General features: G+C 45.6%; 1 protein-coding gene and 1 long non-coding RNA gene across 3 annotated transcripts in view; one reads left to right on the forward strand and one right to left on the reverse strand.

Annotated features, from left to right (window-relative positions):
* The window catches only part of LOC119972769, a 56,890-nt gene extending 49,286 nt beyond the window's left edge, over positions 1-7,604 (forward strand). Inside the window, exon 2 of the long non-coding RNA XR_005462151.1 lies at positions 7,371-7,604. This is a non-coding gene — a long non-coding RNA (uncharacterized LOC119972769). The remainder of the gene's footprint in view (positions 1-7,370) is intronic.
* Positions 1-12,615, reverse strand: part of LOC119972767 (polyadenylate-binding protein 1) — a 29,149-nt gene extending 16,534 nt beyond the window's left edge. Inside the window, exons 1-6 of one of the 2 annotated variants that reach the window (XM_038810107.1) lie at positions 11,967-12,615; positions 6,080-6,273; positions 3,562-3,677; positions 2,980-3,119; positions 1,041-1,135; positions 371-508 (exon numbers count right to left, since the gene is read on the reverse strand). In XM_038810107.1, coding sequence (XP_038666035.1) covers positions 371-508; positions 1,041-1,135; positions 2,980-3,119; positions 3,562-3,677; positions 6,080-6,273; positions 11,967-12,159 — 876 coding nt within the window. In that variant the 5' untranslated portion in view covers positions 12,160-12,615. The remainder of the gene's footprint in view (positions 1-370; positions 509-1,040; positions 1,136-2,979; positions 3,120-3,561; positions 3,678-6,079; positions 6,274-11,966) is intronic. The other variant, XM_038810108.1, reaches the window with a different exon arrangement.
* Between the last annotated feature and the right edge of the window lie 13,886 nt (positions 12,616-26,501).

Below are 26,501 nucleotides of genomic sequence, written 5' to 3' on the forward strand. Positions count from 1 at the left end.
ATAGTAAAGTCAACTACCAGAAGTGACTTTCAACCAGCTGAACACAAAGCCATACATACATCTCTGGCACACTTTTAAAATATACATTTAGAGTACACAATTCCCCCCCACCCAAATTAGGGGGCAATTTAGTGTGGTCAATCCACCTAGCCAGCACATCTTTGGGTTGTGGGAGTGAGACCCACGCAAACACGGTGAATGTGTAAACTCCACACAGACAGTGACCCAGGGCCGGGATCGAACCTCAGCGCTATGAGGCAGCAGTGCTAGCAACTGCCACCGTGCTGCCCTACTGGTGCCCATTTTAAAATGGTAAAATTTTGCTTGCTCGAGGTCAGCGTGATTACCAACATCAGCAAATGCTGCTCACCTGGTACCTTGTGATCCTGTCCTGTTTCATCTGTTCAAATTTGCGCTTCAGCTCTGTCTGTCGCTCAACCTTTTTCTGGGCACGGCCAACATAAACCTGTCTTCCGTTGATTTCTTTGCCATTCATCTCATCGACAGCCTAATTAATGCATACATGAGTTTAAAAAAACAGGAATGTCCAGAGTGTAATTTCAGTCAAAGCATAAACTAAAGGCCAAAATAATCTGTTGTAGCCACACCCCACTGTTTCTGCTAATGGTCATTAGAGGTTGAAATGCCGTTTAAAGGATTGCATAAATCATTCATACACAGATGATTCCAAGACATAGTTGCTTGGCACACACCTCTAATCAGTGCAAAACAAACACGGAGGAGAAAATCCAAGGAGCCATATATATGCTTGGGCTCTATTAGAGCATTCAGAGTCATCAGAAAATTAGGCCACAATGCAATTCCCTCCCTTCTTTTCCACCCCAAGAAATACCAACAGCACAACTGAAACTTGGAGCTTTTCAAATGATCTACTGCAAAGACTAGAAACCCGCAAAAGGCTTAATACTAGATTATGTCTATAAAATCAATTGAAAACTATGTACAAAACACAATCCAGAAAATTATCTCTCTAGACTATTCCCTTGATCGGATTACAGGTCTTAATTGCAATTGCTTACTTTTTGTGCGTCTTCATGCTTTTCAAAACTGACAAAACCAAAGCCCTTTGATCTTCCACTGTCATCAGTCATGACCTTGACACTCAGGAATGCTCCTACAAAAGATTGCACAAAATGCTTTATGAATTTTGCTGGTTATTTGATTCAGTACAAAACCTAGAAATTGCTAAATCTGTAAATTACCTCGCAGCGCGTTTCTTAGGAAATTTCATCTCAGAAGAGGGTCAAAGGGATGGGGAAGAGACAAGTCACACTGGCAAATGGTTAACTGATGAAGCCAGAATCTCAGTTAATGGAAGCAGTTATACACCTTCAATTTAAAATTCTAATCCCTGTCTTCAAGACACTTCATGGACATCGTCTATCTCCCTGTTTCTTAATCACATAAAACACTACCATTGTTTTATTTTAGAATGCCTAATATACTATGCTTAAGTAGCTGTACACAGTAAGAAGTCTTACAACACCAGGTTAAAGTCCAACAGGTTTACTTCAAATCACTACCTTTTGGAGCACTGCTCCTCAGGTCATAATTAGCTGAGGACCAATATCTTCCTATAGACGATTAACAATTGAGAATCATAGAATCTACAGTGCATAGAGTCTGCACCAGCCCTTGGATAGAGCCAATGCCTCCACCTTATCCCTGTAACCTAGTAACCCCACCTAGCCTTTTGGACACTAAGGGGCCAATCCACCTAACCTGCACATTTTTGGACTGTGGGTGGAAACCGGAGCACCTGGAGTAAACACACGCAGACATGGGGAGAAAGTGCAAACTCTACACAGACGATCATCGGAGGCCGGAATTTAACCCGCTACCCTGGAGCTGTGAGGCAACAGTGCTAACCACTGTGCCGCCCATACAGAACGAGCTTACACAATACCACTAGTGAAACAAAAATAAAAATCTGTTTACATGCCATTGTTAATAGCATGTACTGCACCTCACCAATCTTAAAGCCAGGCAATATAGTCCAAAAGGCTTTGTCCAGACTGAGATTTGATGCTGTGGCTTCATAGGTAAGCTAATTCCTATAGAAGATATCAGGATTAGCAACCCGAAACTCATGCCAATTAAATAGGACACAAACTTATTCTTGTATATAGCTATCACAGCTCTGCAACATCCAATGTTGGGGCTGGTTTAGCACAGTGGGCTAAACAGCTGGCTTGTAATGCAGAACAATGTCAACAGCGCGGGTTCAATTCCCATACCTGCCTCCTCGAACAGGCGCCGGAATGTGGCGACTAGGGGCTTTTCACAGTAACTTCATTGAAGCCTACTTGTGACAATAAGCGATTATTATTATCCAATGTATGCCACCTAAGGCAAAGAAGAACAGCCATAGGGGCAGCACGGTAGCATGGTGGTTAGCATAAATGCTTCACAGCTCCAGGGTCCCAGGTTCAATTCCCGGCTGGGTCACTGTCTGCGTGGAGTCTGCACGTCCTCCCCGTGTGTGCATGGGTTTCCTCCGGGTGCTCCGGTTTCCTCCCACAGTCCAAAGATGTGCGGGTTAGGTGGATTGGCCATGCTAAATTGCCCGTAGTGTCCTAAAAAGTAAGGTTGGGGGGGGGTTTGGGTTACGGGTATAGGGTGGATACGTAGGTTTGAGTAGGGTGATCATTGCTCGGCACAACATCGAGGGCCGAAGGGCCTGTTCTGTGCTGTACTGTTCTATTCTATCCCAGGCGTACAATCATAACCAATGTTGTTTACGCACATTTCAGAAAATGTAAAATTCAAGACAAAAATTAATATACCAAATATTTAAAGCACACACAATGACTAATCACAATAAATCAGCAAGAACTACAATACAAGTTTTCACACAGATCAAGTAGAACAAGGGAAAATCACGCTCTCTTCCGTGATCCAAAATCTGATACCTGGATTGACTGTAACAAATAGGCACAAAAGTGAAATGAAACTCACCAAATTTGTTGAAAATTTCTTTCAACCTCTCATCATCCATATCTTCCCCAAAGTTCTTGATGTATACGTTGGTAAATTCCTTTGCTTTGGCTCCAAGCTCAGCTTCACGCTCTTTGCGGGATTTAAAACGACCAACAAAACTATAGAAAGCATGATGTTAAAAGTAATTATACACACTACTTTTAATTCCTATTCCTCCAGGCTACCAACAGAATGAGCCCCTGCCAATGCCCTTTACAGTCCAGAAATGTTGACGCCAATTGCCACACCCCATTACCATCTTGGGTGGTTCTGTAGAAGGATCATTTAGATCCAAAACATTTAACTGTTTCTGTCCACAAATGCTGCCAGACCTGCTGTATTTTCCCAGCATTTTCTGTATATATTTCATTTTTTAGCATCCATAGTATGTTGCGCCCATTACCATAAATTAGAAACTAGAAGCAATATTAAGTTTAAATCAGCATTTTATGGGCAGTACATTGTTCTTTAATGGTAATCATTTCTATTTTCTGCAGTAGCCTTACTTTTAAGTCTAAAATCCAATGAAAAATGTGGATTATTTAAAATACATATACATACACTTTACGATCGTTAAGAAGCATGCCGTTCATTTTTTCGATGGCTCGTTCTGCTGCTTCATGGGTTTCAAAATGAACAAATCCATAGCCCTTAGACCCATTTTCATCGCAGACCACCTGGGGAGAACAAAATCCTTGGTTAACACTGCACAGCGTTTATTTAGCATGGCTTAAATATTTTCTGATCTAGTCAAATTTGTATTTTCTATATTAACTTTCATTTTTGACAATGCAATAATTTTTGTTTGCACAATGCCTTCAGCATATAAAAACATCCAAAATCATGTCACAGATGTGTAAATCAGCCCAAAAAGCTGTTGATCCTAAGCAGCATGTTAGGAGCTGATCAAAATTTTGCCAGAGGTAGATTTTCTAGAGCGTTGGGCCATAATAGGTGAAGAAAGTTGCCAATGGTGAGATGAAAGAAGGGACGGATACTTCAGAGAGCTGAGTAGACATAGTATTCCAGGGTAGTGCTTTATGTGATTGAGAAACAGGGAGATAGACTCAAGTCCATGAAGGGTCTTGAAGACTGGGATTAGAATTTTAAATTGAAGGTGTTGGAGACAGTGCAAATTTGTAAAGATAGGAGTGAGGCGGGATATGGGCAACATAGCTTTGGATAAGCTGGTTTTTACAGTGTGAAGAATAGCAGGCCAGCCACAAAAACAAAGTGCTGGAAAAACTCAGCAGTCAGGCAGCATCCATGAAAAGCGAAAGTGTTAACTTTTTGAGTCCAATGTGTTGCTGCCAGACCAGCTAAGTGTTTCCAGGACATTGTTTTTACTTCCAATCTCCACCATTCACAGTATTTTGCTTTTGCTGCACAAGAGCAATTAATTAGTTCCAGCCTAGATATGACAAAGACACGATTGTGAGTTTGTCACTTTATGAAACATTTATTTCATGATTATTTTGAGACAATGGATGGAAGAGCTTAAATTTTTTTTATAAATTTAGAATATCCAATTCATTTTTTCCAATTAAGGGGCAATTTAACGTGGCCAATCCACCTACCCTGCACATCTTTGGGTTGTGGGGGTGAAACCCACGCAGACACGGGGAGAATGTGCAAACTCCTCACAGACAGTGACCCAGGGCCGGGATTCGAACCCGGGTCCTCAGCGCCGTAGGCAGCAATGCTAACCACTGTGCCACCGTGCCGCCCCGGAAGAGCTTAATTTAACTCAACTTGGGCTAACAACTGTGAACATTTGCGTTTCAAGTTCTGAATGTCATTCCTTAAGCAAAACAGTTTTTTTCAACGTATATGAAGTACTGTATAAGGTGAGGTCATCCACTTTTGTAGCAAAAACAGTAAGGCAGATTATCCGAATGGCTATACATTCAAAGAGGAAAGTGCAATAAGACCTCGGTGTCTTTGTTCACCAGTCACTGAAAGCATGCATGCAGGTGGTGAAGGCAGCAAATGGTATGTTGGCCTTCATAGTGAGGGGGCTAGGAGCAGGGAAGCCTGGCTATACAGGGCCTTTGTCACAACTGGAATAGTGTGTGCAGTTTTGGTCTCTTCATCGAAGGAAGGGTACAGCAAAGGTTGACCAGACTGATTCCTGGGATGGCAGGATTGATGAGGAGACTGAGCCAGTTAGGATTATCTTTGTTGGAGGATCTCATAGAAACCTTTAAAATAGTAACAGGGCTAGACAGGGTAGGTGCAGGATGAATATTCCCGATGGCAGGAAGTCCAGAAACAGGAGTCACAATCCAAGGATACGGGGCAAACCATTTAGGACTGAGATGAGAAATTTCTTCACCGAGAGAGTGGTGAGCCTGTGGTATTCTGTACCACAGAATGCAGTTGAGGCCAAAATCACTGCATGCTTTCAAGAAGAAGTTAGATAAAGCTCTAGGAGAGAAAGGGATCAATGGATATGGGGGGAAAGCGGGAACAGGAGTTGGATGATCAGTCATGATCATAACGAATGGTGGGGCAGGCTCGAAGGGTCAAATAGTCTACTCCTGCTCCTATTTTCTTTTAAAAAAATAAATTTGGTGTACCCAATTAATTTTTTCCAATTAAATGGCAATTTAGCATGGCCAATCCACCTACCCCGCACATCTTTGGGTTGTGGGGGCAAAACCCACGCAAACACGGGGAGAAGGTGCAAACTCCACACGGACAGTGACCCAGAGCTGGGATCGAACCTGGGACCTCACGGCGCGCGAGGCTGCAGGTCCTGGAATAGTGTACAGCCCTATAAAGGAAATCTAACTGAATTGGGAGATGTATCAAATTTATGTATGTCAGAGACTGTATATGGCATTGAAACATCCACATGTAGAATACTCTCTTCAACATCCAAGCACTGGAGGTAGTATGAAAAGAAGAGATCCAGCTTCAGGCATCGGAGGTTGAAAAACTGGGAATTGTTTACTCTTAATAGAAAACTGGGGAAATATTAATCATGATTAAGGAAACAGGTAAATTAATCACCAAAATGTTTGTTTGCCAACTAGGAAAATGGGTTCTAGTCAATTGAGCGCTCATTAATTCTCACCTTGCAAGAAAGTATGTTTCCAAAAGCTGAAAATGTGTCATATAAGGCTTTGTTATCAATGGATTTGTCCAAGTTCTTAATGAAGATGTTGCCAACTCCAGATTTCCGTAAAGATGGGTCACGTTGAGACCACATGATACGAACAGGCTTGCCTTTGATAACATCGAAGTTCATTGTATCCAAAGCACGCTCGGCTGAGGGGAGGAGAGAATTTTTTTTTAGTATGGAACACTTCCTTAGATCAACAATTTGTCAAAAATGGATTGCAGCCAGCATCTGAAGGACTTTACATTTCAGCTTCATCGAATAATGAACTGGCCCCATTTGTGCCTTGCTACGGATGCTTGACGGTCTGGACAATAAAAAAAATACCTCTTCGGCTAAAAGGGTAAATCACTACAGTGCAGGAGGCCATTCAGCCCAGTGAGGGCAGCAGGGTAGCATGGTGGTTAGCATAAATGCTTCACAGCTCCAGGGTCGCAGGTTCGATTCCCGGCTGGGTCACTGTCTGTGTGGAGTCTGCACGTCCTCCCCCTGTGTGCGTGGGTTTCCTCCGGGTGCTCCGGTTTCCTCCCACAGTCCAAAGATGTGCGGGTTAGGTGGATTGGCCATGCTAAATTGCCCGTAGTGTCCTAATAAAAGTAAGGTTAAGGGGGGGGGGGTTGTTGGGTTACGGGTATAGGGTGGATACGTGGGTTTGAGTAGGGTGATCATGGCTCGGCACAACATTGGGGGCCGAAGGGCCTGTTCTGTGCTGTACTGTTCTATGTTCTATGAGTCTGCACCAACCATCCAAAGGAGCACCCTACCAAGGACCACACCCCACCTTATCCCCAAACACAACCTAATTGTGTGGAGACTAAAGGGCAATTTAGCTGACCAACCCACCTAACCTACACATCTTTGCACTGTGGGAGGAAAATGGAGCACCCAGAGGAAACCCACGTGAACACAGGAAGAACGTGCAAAATTCACAGCAGTCACCCAAGGTCGGAATCAAACACAGGTCTCTGGCACTGTGAAGCAGCTAACCACTATGCCACTGTGCCGCCAGGGAAGGACTTTGCATCATGCACAGAAATATGATGCAATCATAAGCAAGCCAATGGAGTATCCACAAATTAATATCGCCAACATCTCACACACAGCTAATTCAATCCACATCCAATAGGTTGACCTAGAATGTTGTTATTGTGCAGGGTTCTTCCTTTCTGTTCAACCTCTAGCCCCCGAAATATATATTAGCTGAACTAGTTATGTCATGCAAGCCTTAAATTTTTTGCTTCCACAGGCATGGAAGAATATAATTGATTGGATTTTGTCATCAAGGGTGATGCGACAACACGTGCCAGTGATCTCTCCAAGAAGGCTGGCCACAATGATCTGCAATGTGCGTTTCTGCTTTTCCATCAGTATGCATCTAGTGCCAAGTCATGGGGATCTCCAGGCATCTAGCACGTGATGTCATCAAGCACGGTAATCAGCCAATCACACGTGTTCTCAGTAAACCAGGAAGCAAAATGTATTTTGTATCCATCGTTTTTGAAATCTCATTTTACAGGGAGAAAACGAAATGATTGGGGGATATACACTGTGGAATAAGGTACACACCAAAATAGCATTCATTTTAAAAATGTCAATTTATTATAAGAAATTTACCAATCCACAAATAAAATTACTTTTCCAGGGACAGTGAAACTGTTTATCAGTAATTGGTTTCAGTACACCATATGTTATCTGTATTTTACTTTATTCTTTGGAGAGGAGACTGCTCTGCCAATCGGATCATGTTAATTTTCCCATTCCTTATAAGGGCCTAACATAAAATTTAAATGCTAGTAGCTACAACTCATCGACACAGCTTATGGAAATATGTACAATGATTTCGAATTTGCACTCCATTCCTCTTTAGATTCAATTCAGTAACATATTCTTTTACTGAAGTTAAATATTTTATTTAGTGATTTCATAGCCATCTTCATACTTAAAAGGTTCACCAATTTTGTATAAACTTCACTATTCACAAGTACAGGAATCCACTGTTAACATTCAGAATGTTGGAAATTCTATGATGTGAGCACCCTAGTGATAACAAAAAACAAGCTCATGTGTCACAATGCTGAAAGTGACCCGACAATAATAAAATCAGACGATGCAGGTGGGGCAGCATCTATGGAGATGGAATTAGAGTTAATGTTTCAGGCCACTGACCTTTCTTAAGAACTGGAAAGTTAACAAAATATTGTAAGTTTCAAGCAGGTACATTCGCAGCAAAAAGGGGGAGACAGGAAAGAACAAAAGGGAATGCCAGTGATAAAGTAGAAGACACGAGTGATTAAATAGCAGAAGGTTTAATGGTGCAAGGTGAAAGGGACATGCAAAATCAACAGCTGGATCTGGAGAAGGTGTAAATGGCAATAATTAGGAACATCTGCTGTCCAAAACAACAGGAGCAGTGACTAGGATCTCGAATTGTTCAACTCCGTGTTGAGTCTAGGGCTTGAAAGAGTAGGTTTCTACCTCAAGCTTTGGCTGAGTTTCATTAGAAGGCTAACCGAGGAGGTGCAGCAAAGAATTAAAATGACAGCCGACTAGAAGCCCAGGATCATGTTTGCAAGCTTAATGGACAATGCACAAGCGGCCATCCAATCTTGGTTTGGTGTCCTGAATGTAGGGGAAATTAGGAGGCCCTAACACAGTGGTCCCTATCTCTGGGCCAGAAATTCTGGGTTAAAATCCAACTTCAGGACTTGATGGCCACAGAATGTGACCAAACATGGCATAATCAGCTTAAATCCTTCCAATATGCTTGATGACAGGCAGTATGGTCCACTGTACTGCAGAAGGCAATGGCAAACCACTGCAGTACTTTGTTCAGCATAATCATGGACCAATCCAATGGAAGCCCATGGTCACCAACATCCTTTTAGGGCTTGATTCCAGAATGAGAAATATAAAGGAGTTCAAGTTAAACACTGACTACAGTCTATTAACATAAAGCAGCACAAGCTTAGTATTTGATGCTCTGGATTATGGCGGGAAAGGAGGTAGAAGGACAGATGTTGTATCTCCTCTGTTTGCAGAGGAAAGGGAGGAATCAGTGGTGGTGGTCCAAGACACCAGAGTTCAGGAAGAAATGGTTGCTTTGTAAGATTGAATGAGGTAGAAAGGGAAATGTTTGTTTAGTGGTGACATCATGTCAGAGGTGGCAGCAATGGCGGTCTGCGAATGTGAAAGGTGGTGGAGTGCAAGATAAGGACATTGGGAATCCTAATGTGGAGAAGGGAGGGGAGAGTGTGCAGGAAATGCAAGACAATCGAGGGCCCCATCAATCATAGGCAAGGGGAATCCTCAATTGAAGGAAAAGACAATATTAGAACAGTGTGAGTTAGGTGACAGGATTTTCAAACTATACTAAATATCGGTTTCAAAAATAATGATGCAGGCCTTCATTTTTGATCCCATTCTTATCTGTTTCAACCTTTTTTTGAATTTTCTAATTCCGCAGATTTGGAAAGTGTCTTTCTTAGCAGTGTTGCTTCTTTGCCCTTAGGCCAGCGTCATTAAACACGCATACTCCTCAATCCCTTCGATCCCGGCCCCGGGTCACTGTCCGTGTGGTGTTTAGACATTCTCCCCTTGTTTGAGTGGGGCTCACCCCACAATCCAACGTCTTGTGCAGAGTAGGTGAACTGGCCCCGCTAAATTGTCCCTTATTTGGAAAAAATTGGGTACTCAAATTTTTAAAAAAAGAAGAGACTCCTCAATCCCAAGAATGGGCACTCAACATCAGACAAAAGCAGCCTGACCCTGCCCTGTCATGGCTTACTCTGTATTATTGTGAATTTAGCCAACACTCAAATCACCTGAACTCACAGCTAAAGGGTATGTCTTCTACAGTGCCAAAACAAATTTTAGAAAACACCTACAACTGACAAGGCATTTCAATACAAGACTTATGATCTATATAAAGACACAAGAGGACACATCGGATCTGAAGTCAGCTGATACGTTCCTAGATTAAAGTTCTTTCATTCAGAACATTGCACAGCTTTTCCTTTCCTTGAAGGCAGTGATCCACATTAGCTGCAGCACCAGCTTCTTCATGCCCCAGCTAATGTCTGCATGCTAATTATGGGAACCACCATGAAGTTCAACCCAAACAACATACATATTGCCATGTGTTTCATCACCTTCCCCATAATGGGACAATTATTCCTCAAGGTACATTCCTCAGATCAACTAATGCAGCAGTGTCCTGGCCTTCCTGGGCAGTGCAAGAGTTACTCAACTGTGCAATTGATTCACAGAGGCAGCTAGTGTGCAACTCATCTGATATGACATTTAGCTTCACCCAACACAAAGTGTTTGCTTACAGCTTGCTCATTCGCCAACAAGGGCAACACATTATGGCACCAAATGTACACACTAGGGCCCCTTGAACATTTACAAGTCAGTGGATTAATTTTCTCAATTTCCACCCTGCTGATTTAGATATGCTGCACTGGCTTACCTGGACCACTATAAAAATGTGTTATAATGCCAAAATAGATTTAGTTGACGCATACTACTCGAGGAACTAAGTGCAAACAATTGAACTTGCATTGTATAGTGGCATTTATATAGGATGACCTCAGGACATCGCAAAACACTTAAAACTTTTGATGTGTAGTTGCAGTTGTAATGTAACAAATCATGGCACTAATTGCACAAAGATCCTTAAATAGTAACGAGTTAAATGGTCAAATAATCCAATTTGGCAACATTGCTCAAGTATGTTAACCAGAACAATGGCAGAACTTAGTTGCTGTTATACAGATTCATGGGGTCTCATTTCCTTGAGTGGAATGATGGGGGTCTCAGTCTAACAGCTCCTCCAAAAGATGGCACCTGCAACAATCAGTGAAGCCTCCTTCAGCAAGTACTGTGTTGAAATATCAGTGTAGATTATCTACGCACATGGCTGAAGTGGAATTTGAACCTACAGCCTCTGGACAAAGGTACAATTGCTACCACTAAGCTACCTGATGCAGCACTATACATTTCACGAATAACCCTGTAACATGGCATTCCCGCTGATGGTTCAGCAGGTTTATTATTCAGCAAGTGGCTGAATAATTCTGATTCCCGATCCGATTACTACTAGTCGACACCAAATCAGCGGCATGACATGCAAGCTCAGCTGACCTCAACCAGGACTTTGGGGGGGGGGGGGGGGGGGGGTGGAGCGAGAGGAGAACCTGGGTGGCACATCTTGACAAATTGCAGCAGACCACACTGAAAAGTTTAGGAATGAGCGAGGCAACTCTCACGCGAACACATGGAACCCCCTAATCAAACTCAGCCACGAAGAGTGGAGAATATAATATTCGTTTTTTTTTTTAAATATGGACCGATGGGTCCCTCCTTCCACGCCCCACTTACAACTGTGTGTGTGTGTGGGGAGGGAAGAGAGACAGAATTATAACTCGTGTCGGGAGGCCGCGCTTTACGAGACGCACCACATGGTGGCTGTAAAAGTAGGCAATTTGGGGAGGGAGTGGAATGTGTGCTCGGGCCTCCAGCCGTTTAATATATATTATGTAGGAGGGAAAGAGGCGAGGGGGGGGCTTCGACATGAGCCCGAGACCTACGCGGCGGCGGCGGCGGCGGCGGCGGCGGCGGCGGGGGGGGGGGGGGGGGGGTGATTTAAAACCGAATTCAAGCAGAGTGTGACTGGGGCCTGGAGGCCGTTTCACGTGGTGCCGACATCTCTCCTCCCCCCCGCCCCCCTAAAATCTCTCAGTATTGGAGATGGGGGGGGGGGGGGGGGAAGACCCTTACCCAACACCCCCTCCCGCCCCAAAAAAAACACAACCCCCCCCCCCCCAAAAAGCTTTACACTCACCGTCGGCCGGCTGCTGGAAGTTGACATAGGCGTAGCCCAGCGAGCGGCGGGTGATCATGTCCCGGCACACGCGGATGGAGAGGATGGGCCCGGCCGGCGAGAACTTCTCGTACAGCATCGCCTCGGTCACGTCGGGGTGCAGGTCGCCCACGTAGAGCGAGGCCATGGGGTAGCTGGGGGCGCTGGGGTTCATGGCGGCGGAGACAGAGGAGGGGGGGGGGGGGGGGGGGAAACTTCACTCACTCAAAAATAAAAAGAGAGAACCCGGGACGAGGGCGAAAAGAATATAAAAAATAATGAAGGGAGGAGGTGGTTTGAAAACCCTCCCCCCAGGCGTTTTAAAAAGGGGTGAAGAGAGAGAGAGAGGGCGGGGAGAGGCCGGGCCCGGCTGGAGTGGAAATCCGGCCTGTAAGGTACTTTCCTCTCGCTCTCGCCGTCTCCTTGTGACGATCCCTCCGGCTCGAGGCTTCTCCTCCTCCTCCTCCTGTCGGTTTATTTTTAATTTGCCTTTTTTTTTCCTCTCCTCTCTCGGTCCTCCAGACGTTAAATCTTCTCGGCGCTTCCTTTTTTTTTTCTTCTTCTTCTTTAAAAGATTTGATGATTTCGGTTGGTTTTTTTTTTTCTTATTTTCTCTCTTTTCCCTCCCGCCCCCCCCCACTAACCACTCTCTCACTCAAACACACACACAGCAACACACACACACACACACACGCCCGGCTTCTTTTTTTTTAAGGGGATTTTTTTTCCTTTTGAAATTTTTTTGGGTAAGATTTTTTCCGGTTTTTTAAATTTTTTTTCTTTTTTTTAAATCATTTATGGATAGAGATAGAACAGAAAAGTGTGCTGACGGGAGAGCTCGGATGGAGCCTTGGTGCACACGGGACACACACACACACACAGCCGGGGATCGGAGGGTCAGCCCGCTCGGCTCGCCGCTCTTTATAAGCTCTGGCCCGCGCCGTCACTTCCGGCGGCTCACGCCGCCTCGCCGCCATTCCCTCCGGGGGGGGGGGGGGGGGGGGGCAAGCGGCGCTTCGCCAGGCCCCGCCTTTTTTCTCTTCCCCTCCCTACCATCTCAGTTTCCACCTCCGAATGGCGCCTGCGCCGCCGGTGACGTCACAATCACACCTCCTCCGCGCTGGGAGAAAAAATAGTCCGCCCCCCTCTCACGAAAGTAATCCCGTCCTTTTGAACGCTCGTGAGATTCCGCCCATCCCCCCCCCACCGGCTCTGGACAGGTGAGGAGGCGTTCACCCGCGCCAGGTGCAGACAACTTGGAAGTGCTCACCTGTATGATTTAGCTCAAGATTTATTTTACTCAGAGAGGAAAGAAAAGGGTTCAGCTATCAGTTCATATGACCCTCTTCCATCACCAATAAATCTTACATTTAGTATTTGAAGGACAGATAAATGGCCACAGGGTGCTGAAACACTGTCACGCCAGCAATGTCAGCATTTTCTGTTCACACTATGTAGCCCCTCTAGCGGAGAATCACGCCCCGAGGAGCCGTGCGGAGCATCGGCATATTGGGTGCTGTCTAAACGAGGAGGCGGGGTGCTTAGCACTGCTGCCTCGTGGCCCCAGGGACCCGGGTTTGATTCCGCTCTTGGGAGACGGTCTGTGTGGAGTGTGCACGTTCTCCCCCGTGTCTGCGTGGCTTTCCTCCGGGTAGCTCTGGTTATGGAACTTGAGTAGCTTACTCCGGTTTCCTCCCACGGTTCAAAGATGGCCATGCTAAATTGGCCCGTAGCGTCCAAAAATGGGCAGGTTCGGTGGGGTTATGGGGATAGGGTGGAGGAGTGGGACTAGGTAATGTGCTCTTTCGGAGGGTCAGTGCAGCCTCAATGGGCCAAATGGCCTTCTGCACTGTAGGGATTCTATGAGGGTGACCAAAAGCTTGGTCAAAGAGGTAGGTTTTAAGCAGGGTCTTGAAGTAGGAGCCAGGCAAAGGGGTTTAAGAAAGAATTGACTTATGAACTTAATTATTAATTAAGCCATTGTGTTCAGTTCCCTGTCACAAACTCTTTCCTTGCTATTGACTCCATTCTTCCCCCTGGAAATGGTCTGATCCTGAATCAGGCTATTCGCAGCCTTGATGCTATATTTGACTCCGAGGGGAGCTCTCTATCGCACATCAGCATCATCACTAGGTCTGCCTATTTCCATCTCTGTTGCATCACCCACATTTGACCTTGGCTCAGCTTACCTGCTGCTGAAACACTTGTCCATTCCTTTGTTATATCTGAACATGATTATTGGATACACCTTTGGCTGGCCTCCTATGTTCCACCCTCTGCAGACTTGAGATCGTTCAAAGATCTGGTGCCCATGTCATAATGCACATCAGGACCCAATTTAAAAAAAAAAAATTTGGAGTACCCAATTCATTTTTTCCAATGAAAGGGCAATTTAGCCTGGCCAATCCACCTAACCTGCACATCTTTGGGTTGTGGGGGTGAAACCTACGCAAACACGGGGAGAATGTGCAAACTCCACACGGGACAGGGACCCAGAGCCTGGGACCTCGGTGCTGTGAGACAGCAGTGCTAACCACTGCACCACCTATCAGGTCCCAATTAACCATCTCCCCTGTGCTCAGTGATTTACATCAACTCTCAGACAGCGACGACTCAATTAAAAGAAATTCATCCATGTTTTCAAATTGATTGATGGCCTCCCCATCCATGTAATCTCCTTCAGCCCTAAGTCACCACCCTCACCTAGATCTCTGTACCCTATCAATCACTCCTCCATTTATAGTTGTTCAGCTGATTAAACCCGTTGCACTGGAATTCCCTCCCGATATCTCTCTGCTCTTTCAAAGAAGAAAATAGAAACATTTCTGGCGCAGAAGGAGGCCGTTTGCCCCATTGTGTTGATGCGTTTTCTTTATTAAGTTGCTACTTAAGACCTACCTCTTTGAATAAGCCTTTGATCATGTGGCCTTATTTCACCTGGGGTAACTTGGTTCAAATCTGCCCTGCAACACATAGTAAAGCACCTTAGGATGTTTAATTATGTTAAAGGCACTATTTAAATGCAAGTTCTTGTTGTTGGGAAAATATGGAGTTTGAAGTGTGGACCAAAGAATTTGGCTTTATTTCCCAATGTTTTAAGTGGAGAAATGTGGCTTTCCTCTGAATTTAACAGGTGACTTTTCTCGGCTGCCGTGCTTTCAATGTCAGTTAAAAACTCACCTACTGCAGGAAAATAAACAGGATATTTTGACTCTTCCACTCTTCCTGGCCTCGTAAGTAGGGTAACCATATTTTCTAAACCAAATCCAGGGACACCAGGGGTGGGAGCAGAGCAGAGGTGCCAGAATTGAAACGATAATGTAGCAGGGAGAACTTTTAGCAACTTATATTTTGATGGCTGGATGCACAGACTACAAAATGCAAAACGGATGTTCATATATTACTGTGGATGTGAGGACGGGAGCACAGTGGTTAGCACTGTCGCTTCACACCACCAGGGTCCCAGCTTAATAATAATAATCTTTATTATTGTCACAAGTAGGCTTACATTAACACTGCAATGAAGTTACTGTGAAAAGCCCCTAGACGCCACATTCCGGCGCCTGTTCGGGTACACAGAGGGAGAATTCAGAATGTTCAATTCACCTAACAAGCACGTCTTTTGGGATTTGTGGGAGGAAACTGGAGTACCCGGAGGAAACCCACGCAGACAGGGGGAGAGCGTGCAGACTCTGCACAGACAGTGACCCAAGCGGGAATCGAACCCGGGACCCTGGCGCTGTGAAGCAACAGTGCTAACCACTATCGTGCCACCCATATGTACCGCTTGGGTCACTGTCTGTACGGAGTCTGCAGTTCCTCCCTCTGTCTATGTGGATTTCCTCCGGGTTGTTCGGCTTTCTTCCGACAAGTCCAGAAAGACTTGCTGTTAGGTAATTTGGACATTCTGAATTCTCTCTTTGTGTGCCCGAATAGGCGCCAGAATGTGGTGACTAGTGGCTTTTCACAGTAACTTCATTGCAGTGTTAATGTAAGTTTACTTGGGGGCTGGTTTAGCTCACTCAGCTAAATCGCTGGCTTTTCAAGCAGGCCAGCAGCACGGTTCGATTCCCGTACCAGCGTCACAGGGCCCGCACAGTGCCTGAGGAGATGAGCCACTCACCAGACATGCCAACTCTTGTGAACTTACCTCAAGAGGTGTAATTTATAAATAAAATGAGGCCTCATTCAAGATAGAGTTTTGAAATCTCAGGATTTTTCACATTCAAAAACACCTTTTTTTCTTCGGGTAAGGCAAGCGAACATAATCTTTTGAACGTTTTGCCAGCTCTCACAGTGATTTGTCTTCTGCTGAATGCCATTGCCCAGGTGGCAACTTCCATGACCCAGTACTAGAAGGTCAGGGGTGAGTTTTTTTTTTTTAAATTTAGATTAGCCAATTATTTTTTCCAATTAAGGGGCAATTTAGCGTGGCCAATCCACCTACTCTTGCACATTTTTGGGTTGTGGGGGCGAAACCCACGCAGACACGGGGAGAACGTGCAAACTCCACACGGACAGTGACCCAGAGCCGGGATCGAACCTGGGACCTCAGCGCCGTGAGGCGGTTGTGCTAACCACTAGGCCACCGTGCTGCCCTAGGTCAGGGGTGAGTTGGCGGCAGGAACAGGAAGATGGCTTTGAATGAGAGCCAGAGAAGTAATAAGTTGGAAACCCAAAGAAGAAGGTGAGGGTGGGGTGACGACCACTACCAATGGTGTGAGAGACGCCCGGCACTGGAGGTAGCTCTTGAAGTCAGTGGGGAGAGCTTCAAGCCAGTGTCCATGTCGTGTCTAGGAATAGTGACTTGTCCCAAGTTCAGCTGCTGGTTTTGGTGGAGAGATTTTGAGAGGGAGAGGTCTTTTTGGGGTGGGGGGGGGTGGGAGGGGGGGGGAGGTGGGAGGCCTTCAAGCTTGCGAGAGTTCTGGTTAATGAGAGTGAGGCCCAGTTAAATAGTGAAGATGTTATTTAAAGAGTGGAATTTATCAACACTGGAAGAGTGAGAATTGATTTTCACCTTCACTTTTTAAAAATGCAATTTTGGGGACTTAAATCTATTCAGTCAGCAGAGTTTTTGAAGTGCAGAAGGTGGAGAGTCGTGTTCTGCAATGGGTCAGCTGTTGACTGCTGACCATTGGAACCTGGGCTATAATCCAATGTAGACAGAATGGCCTTGGGCTCTTGGAGCTTCGGTTCCTGGTAGGGCTGGAATCACATTGCGAGACTGCCATTGAACCCTTTTGGTGTGAGAAATGGAAACTCATCCGGGTATCTAACAAACCAACACAGCCCTGCAACAAAGCGGGAGCAGGAGAGCAGCTTTACCCAGGACTGATTGTGGGCAATCTTGAACCCAGACTCTCAGTTCTTGATGCCAACTTCTGACACCTCAGCAAAGTTTGGGCAAAGTTTTGGGAAAAGTTGAGAGCTCCTCCCGACAGACCCTGCCCGCCTTCCAAGGAGTAGCAAGGGCCTGTCGTTAATGGCGAGGGGAAGGCTGAGAGGCCAGTTACTCAGAAGGATCCCGTGGAGGTTAGGTCCTGAAAAAGTATCCAGTAGAAGGTGTCCATCACTAGTGTCACACAGGAGGGTTTAAACTAGTATCGCAGGGGGGTGGGTACTGGAGTAGTAGGTCAGAAGGTGAAAAGATTGAGGGAGAACTAGGGAGTAGGGCCAGTATGGCTCTGAGGAAGAGCAGATAGGGAAATGTTGCTGAAAACAGCGGGACTGGTGGCCTGAAGTGCATATCTTTTAATGCAAGAAGTATAACAGGTAAGGCAGATGAACTTCGAGCTTGGATTAGTACTTGGAACTATGATGTTGTTGCCATTTCAGAGACCTGGTTGAGGGAAGGACTGGAGTGGCAGCTAAATGTTCCAGGATTTAGATGTTTCAGGCGGGATAGAGGGGGATGTAAAAGGGGTGGAGGAGTTGCGCTACTGGTTAGGGAGAATATCACAGCTGTACTACGGGAGGACACATCAGAGGGCAACAAGGCTATATGGGCAGAGATCAGGAATAAGAAGGGTGCAGTCACAATGTTGGGGGTTTACTACAGGCCTCCCAACAGCCAGCGGGAGATAGAGGAACAGATAGGTAGACAGATTTTGGAAAGGAGTAAAAGCAACAGGGTTGTTGTGATGGGAGACTTTAACTTCCCCAATATTGACTGGGACTCACTTAGTGCTAGGGGTTTGGACGGGGCAGAGTTTGTAAGGAGCATCCAGGAAGGCTTCTTAAAACAATAAGTAGATAGTCCAACTAAGGAAGGGGCTGTACTGGACCTGGTATTGGGGAATGAGCCCGGCCAGAAGTTTCAGTAGGCGGACATTTCGGGAACAGTGACCACAATTCAGTAAGTTTTAAAGTGCTGGTGGACAAGGGTAAGAGTGGTTCTAGGGTGAATGTGCTAAATTGGGGGAAGGCTCATTATAACAATATTAGGCGGGAACTGAAGAACCTAGATTGGGGGCGGATGTTTGAGGGTAAATCAACATCTGACATGTGGGAGGCTTTCAAATGTCAGTTGAAAGGAATTCAGGACCGGCATGTTCCTGTGAGGAAGTAAATACGGCAAATTTCGGGACCTTGGATAACGAGAGATATTGGAGGCCTCATCAAAAAGAAAAAGGAGTCATTTGTCAGGGCTAGAAGGCTGGGAACAGATGAAGCTGTGTGGAATATAAGGAAAGTAGGAAGGAACTTAAGCAAGGAGTCAGGAGGGCTAAAAGGGGTCACAAAAAGTCATTGGCAAATAGGGTTAAGGAAAATCCCAAGGCTTTGTACACGTACATAAAAAACAAGAGGGTAGCCAGGGAAAAGGTTGCCCACTGAAGGACAGGGGAGGGAATCTATTTGTGGAGCCAGAGAAAATGCCTGAGTTTCCTTTGTGTGCTCCCACAGTCCAAAGATGTGCAGTTTGGGTGGATTGGCCATGATAAAATTACCTCTTTTTGTGTTCAAAGATGTGCAGGTTAGGTGGGGTTACAGGGACAGTGTGGGGGAGTGGGCCTAGGTAGGTGCTCTTTCAGAGGGTCAGTGCAGACTCAATGGGTTGAATGGCCTCCTGTACTGTAGGCGTTCTATGATTCAATGACTGTGAATGAAGCAGAATGGCTTCTTTCACTGAGAGGCTGATAATCTTCATGGAGAGCCATATCCAACAGACCATCCAGTGGATGCTAGAGATCCAGCATGTCACTGTCACTTCCGTGAGCTCTGTGGAGCAAAGGTTGGGCAAGGGGGTTAGATGAAATGGGCAAAGGTGTGGGCCATCGGCTGTAGCCATTACTAGGTGCTCTAACTTCTTTGGTGAGCAGGGAGGGCCAAGTGTATCCTGAAAAGGTAGAGGAGTAGACATTGGCAGCGTCTGGGGGCTCCTTTTCGGGCACTCCTCCCATGGAAAGTGGTTCTTCGGCCCTTCTGATGGTGACACCAGCATTTCGTAAGTCATAGGGACACAGGGGGCTCCTGCGCCTGGGGGAGAGGTCCTCTATATGCCAGGATTCTCCAGTCCGCAGGCACCAGGATTGAAAGCCATGGAGCGGAAATGCCAGCAGCCAGCCTCCATCTCCGCTGACAGCACAGAGGGGAGCATACAGAAGCACCCAGAAGTGTGAGGAAATAGTCTACCTTGGGTTTCATGGGCTTTGATCCTGATGTTAGATGCCACCCTGCTGTGAAAATGTCTTAATTGAGATGTGAAATTGTGCATCACGAAAATAATACGTTCTGACACACTACTGGGCCGGTAGCCACCTGCAAAGGGTGAGTTGGGAAGGGCCACACCGGATGAGGTCAAAGCCTTTCCTGTGCTGTTGCCTCACGTGATAACAACTCCAAGAAAATGGTAGCATTCAAAGCCACAAACAACAGGTCTGTAAAAGATGGATCATTTATTGGGTTGACTGGGGGTGTAAGTAAGGCTCATGTGAAACGTGCAGTGTGAGCCTCCTTGCACGCTTTGCATTGCACCTTAATTGCTACCTCTCGGGGTCTTCATCCTGTTGCACCCGATCACCATTCCCCTCCATATCCTTGTTGTCGGCGAAGGTATCGCAATCCAGGATGACCTCATTTTTCACAGCTAATCCCCTCTGTAGCGCCAGATTGTGCAGAGCACAGCAACCATCAAGATACATGATACCCTTGCTGGGGCATCTTAAGAAAGCCTGCGGTTACACGAGTTTCTGCTGTTGGATCTGTTTTCTGCATCTGTTCTTGGGTTTCTCACAGGCGTAAAAGTTCAGGCACCTGGAATTGCCTTTGTATCCAGGTGTCCTGGCAGCCTCTTGGGAATCCTACACTTATCTGAAAGATCCTCTTATGGTGGTTGCAGATCACTTGTATATCAAGCATGTGGAAGTCCTCCCTGTTGGATGCTGCAATCTCATATGTGGGAAGCTTGATAGTGACATGAGTGCACTCAACAACACCATGCAACGGGGGGAATCTAGCAAAGGCCCCAATTCCTACAGCCCTCCCAGTTTGACTGATGGATTGGTGCAAAAGCACACATACTGGCTGACCCTCTTGAACATGACCATCTTGATGCAACAATAAGCTGCAGGCTGGTAGATCCCATTGATATTGCCTGTGGTTCCTTGGAATTACCCTAAGGAATGACCGACATTAGGTTTCCGCCCCTTCCTATGGGGCTCAGCTCATCTAACATCGTGGCACACAGCACAGTAACGGCCTTGCTAGAGAGGCACAGTCTTCAACGACACTGCCCCTCCAACATTTGTAGGAAGTTGAATCTCAAGTGGTAAAACCACTTTAACGGGTATGAACTGTTCCACGCAAGAGATTGGTTGCCTTCCCCTCTGCGCCGTCCTCTTCCCTGCCCACTTCCATTCTCATGATCTCTGGTGTTCCTCGCTTGCTGTGCCATACCCCCTTTGGCCACACCGCTCTCCCTCTCTCATGCTGCTCCTCACTGGAGGCCTAGAAGCCTGAGTGAATGAGGCCACTGGCAAATAGCTGCACTCAGTTCTTTGGGTCTCCCACTCCCCTTGCTTTGCAGATACAAGGGTGATAGGGCCTTCAAGCAGTTTGCACATTAGCCCCTGCTCCTGTTGTTATTTCTGCTGCAGTTCCTCCATACCATGCTACTGATTGGAATGGCTGCCAACTGCAAGCAATGCTCGGACTTTGCCTTGTTAGAGGTGGCAAAGCTCTAAAGCTCTATTGCTGTCGCGCACGGGTCAGAAAATTGTAGAACCTGGTAAAATGATGGTTAATTGCCTGGTTAACAGGGTTAATGACTTTCCTGCTGCATTCCAGCATAATCCCCCCCCCCCCCCCCCCCCCCAATGAATATCCAGTCACAATGTGAGGACTTGCCTCCCGACACCTTTCTCAGTCATTTTTATCACTTTTAGAATTTAGAACAGTACAGCACAGAACAGGCCCTTCGGCCCTCGATGTTGTGCCGAGCAATGATCACCCTACTCAAACTCACGTATCCACCCTATACCCGTAACCCAACAACTCCCCCTTAACCTTACTTTTTAGGACACCACGGGCAATTTAGCATGGCCAATCCACCTAACCCGCACATCTTTGGACTGTGGGAGGAAACCGGAGCACCCGGAGGAAACCCACGCACACACGGGGAGGACGTGCAGACTCCGCACAGACAGTGACCCAGCCGGGAACCGAACCTGGGACCCTGGAGCTGTGAAGCATTGATGCTAACCACTATGCTACCGTGCTGCCCACTTCTTCCACCTCACAACCTGTCTCCAATGGGCAGTTAAAATTCAGCTTGCTAACTCTGTTCCTCTTTCTACAGATGCTGTCGAACCTGCTGCGTATTTCCAGCACTTTCTGTGTGTCTCTGAATTTGAATCAGTCCGGGAAGCTGAATCAGACCTTATGTAAAACCACAAGATCTCGAGGCTTACTCACCCTCAGATTTTCTTTCCTTGTTAATACAGTGATACGGTGAGGCACAAAATTGTTGCTCTTAAATCCCAAGTCATGGAGATTTTAATAGAAGAATAAATTTGTGATGACACAGATCCACTAACAAACTGGAGCTTTTTGTCATTTTTGAGACTCCTTTGCAAAATTAAGGTGTTTGGACAGCAAGTTGGACTGCATGTGGAAAGTTTAGATATATTGTAGGATTTACACAGAATTTACAGCTTAGAAAGTGACCGTTTGGCCCGACCAGCCCATATTGAACCTTCTCCTTTAACCCTATCAGCATGTCCTACTGTTCATTTATCCAACATGAACTATGATCATAATCTGGAAAGCACTCTCTAAAGGGTGGTGGAAGTGGATGCAGTGGTAACAATCAAAATGGAATCAGATAAATACTTGAAGAAAAACAATTTATGAGAAATGGCAGGGGAGTGCGACTCATTGCATAGCTCTGCCAAAGAGCCAGGACAAACGCAATGGACTGAAAGGCCTCCTGTGCGGTATCAATCTACTGTGGTGAGAGGGTGGGTCTTTCTTTAATTCTTGCAGGGTTAGCAACAGGATATTTTAACATATAAACAAAAGTGCTGCAAATACTCAGCAGCTCAGGCAGCATCTGTGGAGAGAAACAAAATTAACATTTCAAATTGATGACATTTCACCAGAACAGGAGGAAGATGGAAATGTAAGAGCTTTTTCAGCCAGTAGAACGGGTTAGGGGGCAGGAAGGACAAAAGACAATAAGTGCTGAGATAGGGTGTGTCATAATATACATCCATGTATATGATGGAGTGCAGACAGGCAGTGATTGACACACAGGATGACCAGTGAGCACACAGAACACAGCAGCCAATCACCAGACAGGACACGACCACTATAAAGGCAGAGGGCACCAGTTTTCCCGCTCTCTCGGGATCCAGCCTCTGAGACAGTCAGAGCTCGTGAGCAGCAACGAGAACAAACACCATGTGGTAGCTAGTTAGTCTGGTCAGGCTAGCCTCAGGTCTCCAGTCAAGTCAGCATAGTGTCAACCCACAGTTAAGCATGTAATATAGTTAGCTGTTCAATAAAATCGTGTTGCATCTCATCAAGTGTTGGAAGTCTGTCTCTCTCTACACTGCATCAAACGCAGTCCACATAGACCCAGCTTGCCCAACACATCAGGGTGGAGATTAACTGAGGAAGAATTTTGTGATGTAAAAGCCAAAGAGAGTGGTGGTGGGTATAGCAAAGGGGCAAAGCTTGTGTCCAGATGAGGTGTGAATGGCTGCACAGCGGCCATTTGAATGCAGCATGAAGGGATTTAAAAAAGAAATAAGCCAGCAAAAGTAACAAATGAAGCACAGAACAAGATGCAGGCAAAGGTTATGAGCTGTTGAACTCAATACTGTATTGGGTACAATTTTGTCTTTTAAAAAGCAGTTAGACAGTTACATGGGCAGGGTTGGGAGAGGGATATGGGCGAAATGTGGGCAAGTGGGACTAGTTTAGTGATAGAAACTGGGCGGCAAAGACAAGCTGGGCCGAAGGGCCTGTTGCTATGCTGTAAACCTCTATGACTCTTGCATTGAGCTTCATTGGAATCCTGTGGAAGCCCAAGGACAGAAAGGTCAGTTGGAGAATTAAAATGACAAGCAAAGGGAAGCTCAGGAATATATTAAAAGCTTTTTGTGAAATATTTTCAGACGCAGTCATATACTTTTTGTAAAGTGCTCCAACCTGTTACAGATCGAATAAGTCACCAATAAGGTTGAAAGCCATCTGTCAACCAATATTGGTTTACATTTGAAAAATATACCAACTCATGATTTTTATGCCAGATCTCTTGATTTTTAAAAGTTTGTCTCTTAATTTATGAGATGCCGGTGCTCGACATGTCGGATCTAAAATCTCAGCACACGTGGGGGCCAGGTGGGAAATTTGAGCAGTGACTTGCTCAGATCAGATGGACCTTTGACGAGGCCCCAGCTAATCAGAAACCACAAATGAAAAGCAAACTGTGGAAAAGATTAAACCCTGAATCAAAAACGGAACATGCTGCAAACAGACATCTGCCAAGAGGACATTGGCACTTATAGACCAATTGCATTGACATGCTCTCAGTGCTGGCTCTCAGTAAATTGTCAGACACAAAACACGGGGCATACTCAGTCCTATTAGAAAATAAGAAAGAAGCCGCCGCCTTTTATTAGATACTTGAAAATCTAACTCTCAAAGATCCAAAAGTAATTAACAGCCTTGTCTCTCTGTCAGTGCCAGTAAACAAAATAGAGATTTTTTTAGTTCTCAGAGTTTTCTGTGAACACCTTCTCAGTTTTGTGATTCAACAAAAGAAGAAAATAAATTTGAAAAAGAGCTAATGAAATTAAGCGGCAAATGCCTCAACTATTGGACAAGGTGCCAGATTTGGCTCCCACATTGACATCTAGCATTGTAGTAAAGGCCGGAATTCTCCGATTCACTTTTCCCGCTGACAGTGCATCCCCGCCAGTGGATTCTGTTACAATGGAAAGTCTCATTGTCAAGTGGTGGGAATATAAAATTCTGCCACCAGCCAACGTCACACCGGCAAGAAACACGCGGCTGGGGGACCGGAGAACCTCGTCCGAAGGGTTTGGAATATTTAGCCCTATGCCCTCTTACGTGTCCAGGGCCCCGGACATAATTTAAGAGCTCCCACCCATACGTTCTGAAAACCCTGTTGGAAATGAACTGGAGAGAATGTTCAGGATTACTTCATGAGGAGAGGTCATTGAAATGGACCTCTACAATCTCTACTCCTGTGAGAGAATTTCCGGTTCACGTCCGGTTGGAGTATGTTGTAAATTTAGTTCATTTCCCAATAACTGTGATTGGGATAGGGAATCGGTGAACTCCGAATATAGTGGGTTGTACGGCACTGGGACTTAACGAGTCAGCTACAGTGTTACATTGCTCATTGTAATCAGTTATTGATTAAGGACTTTACTATGTATTTTAGTACCAGCACCTGATCTGAACACACAGATAACGTGAGAAAGCTAACTCTCAGGTGTACAGATTGTTTGCCGATTTTGTTCCGAAATATCCTTCAGAACTAGATAAGCCAAACTCCTTTCTCGGTTATTCATGTGATTGGTCAGGGGGCAGCACGGTGACGCAGTGGTTAGAACCGCTGCCTCAATCCCGACTCCGGGTCACTGTCCGTGTGGAGTTTGCACATTCTCCCCGTGTCTGCGTGGGTCTCACCCCCACAAACCAAAGTTGTGCAGTGTAGGTGGATTGACCATGCTAAATTGCCCCTTAATTGGAAAAGAAAAGAATTGGGTGCTTTAAATTTTTATAAAATCATATGCTTGGTCTAACAGCAATTTCTCAGCAACTGAGCCACCACTCTCCATCACCCCTTCAAACAAGTACTGCTGGAGAATTACCCATCAGCAATGTGGAGAGTGGCGCTGAAGTCTTTTTGTAACTTGTATCCTAGGGCCTACGTTCTTGAAAGTCTCTTTGAAAGAAGATGAAAGTACAATTAAGAGAGAACTGAGTTGAAGTAATTCACAGGCCAGTCTTAACCACAGCCATGCGTCTCAGAACACAGAGAGATATGTTCAACAGTAAATTAGCAATTTACCATTTATTCACAACATGGAAAATTAGTTCGGAATAGGGTACAAACCTTAGGCCCTGTCTGAAATAAATCAGTTTGAATCTGAGATCTTTAGGAGTTTCCATTTGTAATGTCACAATGTTGAGTTCCAGAAATGTAGCAAGCAGGCAGTGGAAAGTAACACGAAAGCAAACTACTTTGGATGCTGGAAGTCTGAATAGGAACAGAAAATGCCAGGAATACTCAGGTTAGGCAACATCAGTGGAGAAAGAGTTTCAATGTTTCAGGTCAGTGGTCTTCGTTCAAGAATGTTAAACAGGGGCAGCATGGTGGCACAGTGTGTTAGCCCTGTTGCCTCACGGCACTGAGGTCCCAGGTTCGATCCTGGCTCTGGGTCACTGTCCGAGTGGAGTTTGCACATTCTCCCCGTGTCTGCATGGGTTTTGCCCCCACAACCCAAAAACTGTGCAGGCTAGGTGGATTGGCCATGCTAAATTGCCCCTTAATTGTAAAAAATGAATTGGGTACTCTAAATTTATTTTAAAAAGAGAATGTTAAACAGAATTTGACATTGAGCCACATAGGACAGATGTTTCTTTTTAAAGCGAGTCTTAAAGGAGAAGAGAGGTTTAGGGTGAGATTCCCAGAGCTTGGAGCTGGCCAGCATGATAGAATAATTAAAATCTGGGACGCACAAGAGGTCAGCATTAGAGAAGCGCAAATATCAGACTGGTGTAAGGCTGAAGGAGGTTACAGAGTTAAAGAAGGATGTGGGGTTTGAAAACAAGGATGAAAATTTCAAACGTGAGGTGTTGTTGGGTTGGGAGACAATGTAAGTCAGCCAGCACAGGGGACATGGTGCGAGTTAGTATACGGCAGCATAGTTTGGAATGAGCTCAATCTTATGGAGTGTGGAAGTCTGTCCAGGAGAGCATTAGAGTATTCAAGTCTAGAGGTAAAGACGTCCGGTGGCGCGTTCTGAGGGGAACATGCGC

This window comes from Scyliorhinus canicula, chromosome 10 (assembly GCF_902713615.1).
Source record: "Scyliorhinus canicula chromosome 10, sScyCan1.1, whole genome shotgun sequence".
Taxonomy (NCBI): Eukaryota; Metazoa; Chordata; class Chondrichthyes; order Carcharhiniformes; family Scyliorhinidae; genus Scyliorhinus; species Scyliorhinus canicula.